Genomic DNA, 11524 nt, shown 5'->3' with positions numbered 1-11524 from the left:
AAAGCAAGTCTAATGTCAATAGTGTAGAGATGTACGAAGCACAACTCACACAGAAGTCCCTTTCAAACCAAGTACCAAGCTTTCTGTTGGTCAACGCGGTGAATTTGCGACTGTTGCGAAATCCGCGTGGGGAATTCTCGATCGCATTGATTTTTATCGAAATGACTGGAAAATTAGCTGAACATCTGTAAATGTGACTGCACCTTAAGTTGTAATTCCCTTTGAATTACTGGCTTTTTGCATCATTGACATCCTTTTTGTGTTCCACACAAAAAAACAAAAAAAAACCCTAAACCCGTATGGCTTGAAATAACTTGAGGGTGATTAAATAATGAATTTCCACTTTTTGGGTGAACTATCCCTTTAAGTACTTTTAGAAGAACAACTTCAGGCTATTTCCTTTCCTAAAACCATTCTAGCCTTGCAACAACCGATGGTCATCTTCGGCTAAGACTAAAACAGTTTAAGACACGGTGAATCATGTCAGAGGAGATCCTCGTAACAGAAATCGTTGTGGAAATGGAAGCATTTATGCGAAGCACAGAGCTGACCTGACTGAGAACGGTCACCCGTGGATCTGTTCACAATATGAAAATGATCCAAAAAATGAGATCACATTGAGGAATTTTATGCTGTACCTTTGAAATAGACCGTATTCACTCAAAGATATTTATATATATATGTATATATATATATATATATATATATATATTAAAGAATAAAAAGATATACTGTATATATCGTTTAAACACGATTAATTGCATCTGACATAAAAGTTTGTGTTTAAATAATATATGTGTATATATATATGTACATACATATTAGCCTGGTTCTACCAGACTCTCGTACATTTCATTTGTACAGAGAGTCTGGCCTCTCTCCATTGACAAGCGTTAACTTCCTTGAAGGCGGGAACTCTGTTGAAGTTTAAAACTATTGGATCTGCCCAGAGTCACTCTGGATCTGCCATAACCAATCGCTAACCTTTGGTCGTGACGTAACTCTACAACTCAAACTAGCGCACGACCTCAACGTCATCGTTCTCAGCCACTCCCTCTGTTCGCTGATTGGACCGCCAAAGAAATGATCGGAGAAAACCAAAGAATACACCACAATCCCAGACGTAGAACTGAAGGGAAATAAAATTAAGCGAACGTACGCAGGAGGGCGGAGCCAGGCTACATACATATATTATATAAACACAAACTTTTGTCAGATGAGATATATATAAAATTTTGCGGGGAAAAATTGTGAAATCGCTCCTGCAATGCTCCCAGCTCTACCTCTTAATACTGTGATGTGATTTTTTTTTTTTTACTCTTAACAATTTTTTTTATTTATAGAACAAAAATCAATCTTTATTTAGCATTTGTGCCGTACCTTTTGGGAAGTGTTATCCTGACTCTAAAGCTAATGAAAGCCTCTCTGGATAAAGCTTGAAAGATGTATTTTTGGTTTGGAAATAATATTCCCAGGAGAACCAAAAAGGAAATAAACACATTTGGGGGAAAAAACAACTTACCAACATTCCTTTTCAATGGAAATTTATATCCTAAAATATAGACTTTTGGCAACATTGTTCTTTCCTTCATTGTTCAGCAGCTCTCTGAGCAAACAGTTCAGTCCAGCTCCCAGTCCTCAAGTCCTGGAATGCTCCGGTGGCGTCTGAGCTGTAGGCAGGGCGGTAAGAAATGGCACCTTCCAGTGATGGTCCTCATGAGAGTGTGGCCTGTGTCAGAAACATGACTCCTGGGACTCTGTGTCGTTCTGTATTGACAGTTTCTCCTGTTCAATGTGGTTTCCATTGTGAAGAACTGAATACCTGAAAGAAAAAAAGAAACCAGGAAACCCCTTCAATTACAGTGACACATATTAAAAGCACCTCAGAATCACATTTTCGTCCCTCTACAAGCTTTTAGAAGAATTTTCAAGCAATGTGGAGAAATATAAACCACCTCACCTCATTTGACAGAAGAGCCATTGTTGGCCTTTTCACTAATATGAAAAAAGGTTCTTTAACAAGGGCAAAATCTTTACATCACCTACTACTGCTAATGGTGAGGGCCAAAAACAGCCCAGGTTTAAATATGATATCAAAATGTATCTTTTATAGCTTTGAGGCCAACTATATGACAGAATTATCTTTTAGCACATGTGCACACTTACAATCTTGCTTACGTGACTTTTGTTCTTTTTCATATCATTTATTTATAAAGTACTTTTAAACTACTCAGTAGACCCAAGTGCTGTACATAAAATGATACATATAATACACAATATAACAATACCATACTAAAAGACCAGAGAAAACAAATAAGTCTTTAACCAACCTCTAAAAACAGTATAAGACGTAGAAGCTCGGACCACAATTATTTTTGTCCAATCAAATACTTTCTAGAATGAGAATAAGGTCCCTTCCCTCATTACTGAACAGCAATGGCAAGTAGAAAATATATAATTATTGTTTAATTGTTTAAAAATGGAGACATGCCATTCAACAGCTTTGATTCCTGTATCTCAATCGGGTTAGATTTCCAGGGAATGCAAGAACGGACAAAATGTATACCTTGAATGCAGTGTAAGACAGGCAAATGCATTGAAATGCAAGAACAGGAAGGTTACTGATGTTGATGGAAGGTTACTGTAGTTTTTGCATAGTTAAATCTGATATAAATTAAGTTCTGCAGCAAAGAAATCCTCTGAAAATCGTTTGGATTTCATAACCCTCCAATAATTTTTCAATGATTTAATACAACAAAGAATTTAAAAAAAGTGCATTTAATTAAATGTGTTACTTGCCATTTCTTCGTAATTATTTGTAATATTTACAAGCAATTTCTGAGTGAAAATTGTTTCAAAAGAAATCATACACCAAATTGTTTTTAGTGTAGCCAGACAAAAAACCTACACATACATTTGTGCATGTAGATAGACCTCCGCTCCGTCTCTTGTTTTGCTAAATTACTGAGACAGAAAACATTGCCCCATGCGATTGCTCCTTTTCTGTCTGTAGCCGCACCAGCCATGAACCTCCTTTTCTTTAGAAAAAGAAAAAAAAAATCATTACAATATCTATTTATAAACAAGCAAACTAAAGGCAATTCCTGCAGAGCAACTGGGCATGAAATTTACCTGAACAAAAGGAAACCGCACAAAAGAAAACCCTCTCAAAAACTCAACAATTCCGGGATTTTGAAAGGAAACATGCGTCAGCTTTTCAATGAAGCAGATCCCAAAATTACTGCCACATTGCCACTGTCTGACTATACTGTTCATTGAGAGACAGCTCTGCACAGCCCGAGCACAGACTGAGGCATCTGTCAAATTAACATGATCTACTGCAAACATACCATACTCCCCAATACCCTTCAGTAATAATGTCTTGATCATGCTGGTACATCCAATCTAGACATTAGCTGGCCGGATTAGAGGCAGAGCTCCTTAATTTACATGAACATGAGCTTTGGGTCACACACACACACACACACACACACGCACACGCACACACACACACACACACACACACACACACACACACACACACACACACACACACACACACACACACACAGGAAGGATCTACATCATTCTGACAACTTCATTCTAAATGATGTGTGTCCGGACATCAGGGAATGCACTAAACAGAGCCCTAAAGACTGATAGGAGAGAAGGCAGTGGCGTAGGGCTTGATTTAACCCTATTTTACTACATACACTCCGAAATATATTAATTTACATTATTTACTTATTTACAGTAAATCTAGAGAGATAAAAGTTCCAGTTTATTTTTGACATAAACTGAAACTATAGATGATGTTGGAGGGCTGGTGTGAAATAAACACACTGAAGTTTCAGCCTTCTCCTGGGAAATAATTTAGAAACGTAAGGCAACTGCAGTAGAAATATGCATTTTCATCTTTCATCTTTCTGTGAAGGCAAACAAACATCATGACTTTAACTAGAATAAAAAGTTTGTTGAGACAAACTTTAAGTTGGCTTGAGAAAGCCGGACAAGAGAGTTTGAAGAAGTTTAAAGAAGTATGAAGTTTAAAGTAGTTTGAAGTTAAAATAGTTTGAAGTTTAATGTAGTTTAAAGTTTGATAGAATAGTTAGAAAGAAAGAAAAAGATTAGTTAGAAAGAAAAAGAAAGATGAGTTAGAATGATAGCTAGATAGATTAGAAATAATAGTTAGAAAGAAAGAAAGATTAGTTAGTTAGAAAGAAAGAAAGATTAATTAGAAATAAATATTAGTTAGAAAGAAAGAAAGAAAGATTAGTTAGAAAGAAAGAAAGATAGATTAGTTAGAAAGAAAGATTAGTTAGAAAGAAAGAAAGATTAGTTAGAAAGAAAGAAAGAAAGAAAGATTAATTAGAAAGAAATATTAGTTAGAAAGAAAGAAAGATTAGTTAGAAAGAAAGAAAGATAGATTAGTTAGAAAGAAAGAAAGAAAATAGATTAGTTAGAAAGAATAGTTAGAAAGTAAGAAAGACAGATTAGTTAGAAAGTAAGAAAGACAGATTAGTTAGAAAGAAAGAAAGATTAGTTTGAAAGAAAGATTAATTAGAAAGAAAGATTAGTTAGAAAGAAAGAAATATAGATTAGTTAGAAAGAAAGAGAAATAAAGAATAGTTTGAAAGAAAGAAAGAAAGATTAGTTAGAAAGAAAGAAAGATTAGTTGGAAAGAAAGAAAGATTAGTTAGAAAGAAAGATAAGTTAGAAAGAAAGAAAGAAAGATTAGTTAGAAAGAAAGAAAGATTAGTTAGAAAGAAATATTAGTTAGAAAGAAAGAAAGACAGATTAATTAGAAAGAAAGATTAGTTAGAAAGAAAGAAATATAGATTAGTTAGAAAGAAAGAGAAAGAAAGAATAGTTTGAAAGAAAGAAAGATAGATTAGTTAGAAAGAAAGAAAGAAAGAAAGAAAGAAAGAAAGATTAGTTGGAAAGAAAGAAAGATTAGTTAGAAAGAAAGATAAGTTAGAAAGAAAGAAAGAAAGATTAGTTAGAAAGAAAGAAAGATTAGTTAGAAAGAAATATTAGTTAGAAAGAAAGAAAGATAGATTAGTTAGTTAGAAAGAAAGAATAGTTAGAAAGACAGAAAGAAAGATAGATTAGTTAGTTAGAAAGAAAGATTAGTTAGAAAGAAAGAAATACAGATTAGTTAGAAAGAAAGAAAGAAAGAAAGAAAGAAAGAAAGATAGATTAGTTAGAAAGAAAGAAAGACAGATTAATTAGAAAGAAAGATTAGTTAGAAAGAAAGAAATATAGATTAGTTAGAAAGAAAGAGAAAGAAAGAATAGTTTGAAAGAAAGAAAGATAGATTAGTTAGAAAGAAAGAAAGATTAGTTGGAAAGAAAGAAAGATTAGTTAGAAAGAAAGAAAGATAGATTAGTTAGAAAGAAAGATAAGTTAGAAAGAAAGAAATATTAGTTAGAAAGAAAGAAAGAAAGAAAGAAAGAAAGAAAGAAAGGTAGATTAGTTAGAAATAAATATTAGTTAGAAAGAAAGAAAGAAAGATAGATTAGTTAGTTAGTTAGAAAGAAAGAATAGTTAGAAAGACAGAAAGAAAGAAAGAAATTAAGATAGAAGTTAGTTAGAAAGAAAGATTAGTTAGAAAGAAAGACAGATTAGTTAGAAAGAAAGAAAGAAAGAAAGAAAGAAAAAAAGATAGATTAGTTAGAAAGAAAGATTAATTAGAAAGAAAGATATATTAGTTAGAAAGAAAGAAAGATTAGTTAGAAAGAAAGAAAGAGATAGATTAGTTAAAAAGAAAGAAAGATTAGTTAGAAAGAAAGAAAGATTAGTTAGAAAGAAAGAAAGAAAGAAAGAAATATAGATAGATTAGTTAAAAAGAAAGAAAGATTAGTTGGAAAGAAAGATTAGTTAGAAAGAAAGAAAGATAGATTAGTTAGAAAAAAAAAGATTAGTTGGAAATAAATAAATAAATAAATATAGATAGATTAGTTAAAAAGTAAAAAAAGAAAGAAATAGAAAGAAAGAAAGAATGATTAGTTAGAAAGAAAGAAAGATAGATTAGTTAGAAAGAGCAAGAAAGATAGATTAGTTAGAAAGAAAGAAAGATTAGTTAGAAAGAAAGAAAGATAGATTAGTTAGAAAGAAAGAAAGCTAGATTAGTTAGAAAGAGAAAGAAAGAAAGATTAGTTAGAAAGAAAGAAATGTTAGTTAAAAAGAAAAAAAAGAAAGATTAGTTAAAAAGAAAGACAGATTAGCTAGAAAGAAAGATAGATTAGGTAGAAAGAAAGATAGATAGATTAGTTAAAAAGAAAGAAAGATTAGTTAGAAAGAAAGCACAAATCGTAAAAACGATAAAAACACAATCCTAACCGTGCCATTTTAGCTTGTTTTTGAGCTCTTTCTATAGTAAGTCTTCCATCGTAAATCGATGCGTATGGTCGTCTGTTAGTTATTTTAGTCGATAAAGTTTTAAATATGGATATTTTTCTTACACGAACGCATCGCTTTGCTTCAGAAGGCCTTTATTAACCCCTGGTGCTGTGTAGATTACTTTTATCATGGATAGATGCACTTTGATGGACTGAAAAAAAAACATAAACGGCCATTCACTGCCATTATAAAGCTTGGAAGAGCCAGGACATTTTTTAATATAACTCTGATTGTATTCGTCTGAAAGAAGAATGTCATATACACCTATGGCTTGAGGGTGAGTAAATCATGGGCTAATTTTCATTTTTGATTGAACTATCCCTTTAAGTGATGACAACTCCAAAATATATTCGTTTACAAATCATGCACTACGGTAAAAAGTGTCTTGAGGTCATAACATTATTGTGCAAGGAGCTGGGTGAAACCAAATCTTTATTAATTCATAATCTGCCCCTGTAATTGTATATGAAAATGATTAAAAGTGCTTGATGTACTAGATGCCTCTAGTGTTCATTTTGGTTGGAAACTGCAGGGATATGTATTCATTTTCGATACTAGCATTTTAATGAAATGCGTTTGAAATATGATTTCATATTACAACAAACCATGTTTCTTTGTTTGTGCCATCTGCAAATGCCGCTTTGATGGTCTTGCCGTACTTTACAGAGCAATAAATGATCTAATAAATATATGCATGCTGTTTGCATTCTTTTAAATGACTTTTTTTAATTAAAGCATTATTTGTATATTAAATAGGAAACACAGTTCTCAGTCACGAGCCACGGGGTTTGCACCTAGACTCTGGATCAGGATTTTCAATGTGATCACCGAACGTGACAGACAACTCGCAGGTCCAGGCGGTCTTGCTACAGTGATGACGTTCCAGGCATCTGCGTTTCTCCACGCTCACTGACGTATGAAATTGGCAGCAGCTTACCTAAAATGCCTACAAATTCAGATCTGAGCTGCAGCGTAACTCAGTCCTCACGGAGAGCAGAGAAACCGGAGTAACCACAGCAACCACAGCAAAGAAATGACCAACCAACAGTGGCAAAATATGTTCAAGTTCATCACAAATACAGGATTTTTTTTACATTGATATGGGAACGATCGCACCAATGTTTCCTGTAAGCTTCGCGCGTGAAGGGTCACACGCTTCTGATGCTGCTGCAGCCCAGACAGACTCAGAATGAAATGCGTGAGAGAAAAAACAATTAATTTCCTGAACGAATAGATGCGGCATTTCAACTGAAGTCCATTTCCATGTCCATTGATTTTCAGTACGGAACTGAAGCTGGCAGAAATGTTGTACATGGAAATATGCAGCTCTGATTAATTTGCAAGATAAGTGTCACATCCTAGAACAGAAGTTCGTAGCGGCAATAAAACAGAACAGCCTAATGATAAATCGCAAAATTAATAAAGGAACTGCTCCACATTAGATTCATTTTCTATTTCTAAAATATCAATCTTGAAATGTCAATACTTCTGATACTGATGTATATGAGCAGGATGTGATTTTATAATGATTTCAATGTAACATTAATGCATATATATACCACTCAAAAGTTTGGGGTCAGTGTTTTTTTTGTACAGAAATTAACAATTGTATTCATCAAGGACACATTAAATTGACCAAAAGTGACAATAAAGATGTATAAAGTTAAAAAATATTTCTATTTCAAATAAAAAAAAATTAACTTTCAGAGAATCCTGAAAAAAATGTATCACGGTTTCCACGAAAAAATATTAAGCAGCACAACTGTTTTCAACATTGATGATAATAAGAAATGAGCAGCAAATCATCCTATTAGAATGATTTCTGAAGGATCATGTGACACTGAAGACTAGAGGAATTCAGCTTTGCATCACAGGAATAAATTACATTTCAAAACCAATCAAAAATAAAACATTTTATATTAAATGGCAATAATATTTCACAATATTACTGTTTTTACTGTACTTCTAAGCTTTTGTACTTTTGGTGAGCATAAGAGACTCATTTCTTCCCCAAACTTTTCAAAGGTAGTATATTTAAAAGTGAAAACTCTGACTTTGTGGTCAATTTGTTGCAAAGGAGTAGAATCATCTCTCCTTTCGCTCACCTGAACATCATCAGAAATACTGAAAAGATCAAGCAGTCAGTCAGTTATTGTCAGTATTTCTGCCTTGATAGTACTTGGTAACAGATCAAAGTGAAGTGTTATCGCCCATTCCCACCAAGAAATAGATTTTGCTTAGCAAGAACAAAGTGGGAATATTTGTCCTGACTTGCCCACTGTAAATCTACAACCGAGAGAGAGAGGGATAGAGGGCAGAGAGGAGAGAAGGAGGGAGAGAGATTTGTTCATTATCACTTCTATTCCACAGTTTCCTGACATCATTAAAGTCAGAACGCTCTGTTTAACTGTGCAAGTCACAGTCGCACCAATCCATGGCCATCTGGAGTGCAGAAAAGCAAAAAAAGCAATGCCTGAAATACTGCAGTGGCGAAGAAATGATAATCTCTGCTTTATTTTAAACTTCATAAAACGCCTTATAATCAGCGCTAAATGTAAACTGTGGCATCTTTTTATAAATAATTGTATTCATTATATTGTTATTTCGTTTTTATATATTTTTTTGTTATGCCTCATACTGGGTTTTAATGAATTTAACAGACACACAAACTAGTACTTGTCCATCCTTCCATGTAAAGGATATTTTATTACAACCTGCCAGTATTAGGACAGACACATCTACTGATTTATTTAGTACCAAGGGATAATTCGATGTTTATGCTTCTGTTTACAAAATGACTTTAGTCTGTCAGTTTGTGTCTGGCGCCATACTGAAGGGAGGGGTTGTGTCGGGCACATCGTTTTGTTTCTATCATTACTGTGAAAAAATAGAAAAAAATAATAATCATATGTTACATTTGTAAATGCAGGTGATTGGTGACTAATGCTAGATATTTTGGTCTGAAATCCAGTGCGAATATTGGCACAAAACCCAGAAACATGAAAGTTGAATTTGACTGCTGATACAATAGGTTCAAATCCACTATTGTCAGAATCTTAACAGTTCAACAGAGCACCGGATAAAATAAATGCTTCCAATAAATAACAGGCCTGAATCGCCACAATATCATTATAAGCAGAGAGCTGAAAGGCAAACTATTCTTCCATTTACCACACACACATCTCATGCAGCTGTTGATAACAGAAGACTCATTTAATTGGAGCCCTAAAGCCTGTTTATCAAGCCCTCTTATCTGATAAACTGACCTCTTAGTGATGTAGTTTGTGACGTGCTCACTATCATTTGAGTTTTGAGAGAGGAGGCAAACCAGGGAAATCTCTCCTAGCTGAACTGTTTAGGATTAACCAGTAAAGGCAGGGCAAGATAACTTTCTTTGGTGTCTGATACCATCTGCAATTCCAGGCCACTTCACAAGAAGAGTGGCTGGGCAATATATTACGAACTTATCTATTCAGACATATTCCAGTTCAGGTCAGACAGGGCGTCGCAAAATGAGTCCAATCTCATCTCAGTGCCTGACGCATCGCAGCTCTCATTCAGTGTCAGACTAACAGGCCTTGACAGTCCTTGACAGCGAAACACTACTCACTAGTACTTTTATGACTTCTTAATGTGAACTGGAAACATGTTACCATGCTTTTATCATGTATTTACACTACCATTTTGGGGGCAGCAAGAAATGAATACTTTTATTCAGCAAGGATGCATTAAACTGATCAAAAGTGACAGTAAAGACATTTATAATGTTACATAATCTATCTATCTATCTATCTATCTACTATAACTAAAATTAAATACTGTGCATCATTCATAATCAAACTGTATTTGTTAAAATTATTCAAAATTTTGTTTAATTATATGTATTTAGAATACATATAATGCTTGCATGAAATGAGCTTATGTAACCGAGACAAAGGATACGACAGATAATTGTGGAAATTATATTGTGGTGGAAATATTTATGACTGAATTTTCCAGAAGTGCAGGTATGTCCACAGACACCCTTACATATGGTATCTTTGAATAACATAACTAACACACACACACACACACACACACACACACACACACAAAAAACTAGCTTAAATAAAAATGCCATACTACTGCGTTTTCAATGATTTCTCTATGAGTGTTAACTGAATGAATCTGCACTCGATATCATTGAATAGGCTCAGACGACACACACACCCTGAGTAACTTCCACTGTTCAGGGAGCACAACTACAATGAGCACTTTCAAAGGAAAAAAAATAGTCAATAGATTTGGCTAAAAGTCTGCAAAAGATATTGATGACCACCAAGAAAAATAAGTGTGGTCAGTCAGACGGCCCCTTCTAGTCTAAATGGGCATTTCTGTCATTTACTGTATGCCTAAAGTCAAACGTCAGGCTAAGTGACTCTAGACCTTCACTGTCAGCCAGATGGTAATGTCAGTCCACGGCAGATCATGCCATTTCCTCATGCTGGCACGGATATGTGTGTGTTTGTCTTCCTAGAACTGTCTGAGGCTTTTCAAACACACGCTCACAGATAGAAGACCTGATTATTGTGGAGTTGAGTGGCACCAGAACAGGACCATGCCCTGATTGTTTTCTGAAAGAAATAAGACACAGATATGGTGTGGAGGAGGCTGGCGGCAGGATTGAGAATGAGACAGACAGAAAGTTATGAAAAAAAGAGAGGAAAACAAAGGAAGGAAGGACAAATGCACTTATAGGAGATAAATAATCCTACAAGGAAAGTAAAATCGGAATGCATCTGCACCACAAGGAAAATTAATAAACGTGATATATCCCTAAATGAAAACTTAAATCAAATTTAGGGGACTAAAAATATCATTAGCTCAGTATAAAAACAGAAGAAGTCACCATGACAGAAAATCAAACTTGTGTGTGCGTCAGTCAGAACTTAGTGAATAAACCAAGACCAGAAGGGAGTGCAAATCCATCTAGGTCAGTATCCGATTCATTTTTCCATGACAAAGACCAGAGTAAAATCTCTAATACAATTTCTCAAGTCTTCCTTCTGGCGAAGGCTGAAGATAACAAAAGGACAGCATCAATGCAGAACTCATAATACCACACTGCATGGCAGAGATGGGT

General features: G+C 34.2%; 1 protein-coding gene across 1 annotated transcript in view; it reads right to left on the bottom strand.

Annotated features, from left to right (window-relative positions):
* Window positions 1–759: 759 nt before the first annotated feature.
* The window catches only part of htr4 (5-hydroxytryptamine receptor 4), a 109656-nt gene continuing 98891 nt past the window's right edge, over window positions 760–11524 (bottom strand). Inside the window, exon 7 of the mRNA XM_084430339.1 lies at window positions 760–1822. Coding sequence (XP_084286465.1) covers window positions 1735–1822 — 88 coding nt within the window. The 3' untranslated portion in view covers window positions 760–1734. The remainder of the gene's footprint in view (window positions 1823–11524) is intronic.

The sequence above is a fragment of the Rutilus rutilus genome (assembly GCF_951802725.1).
Source record: "Rutilus rutilus genome assembly, chromosome: 14".
NCBI lineage: Eukaryota > Metazoa > Chordata > Actinopteri > Cypriniformes > Leuciscidae > Rutilus > Rutilus rutilus.
The sequence above is the reverse complement of the archived record's forward strand: the minus strand, read 5'-3'. Positions and strand labels throughout refer to the sequence as shown.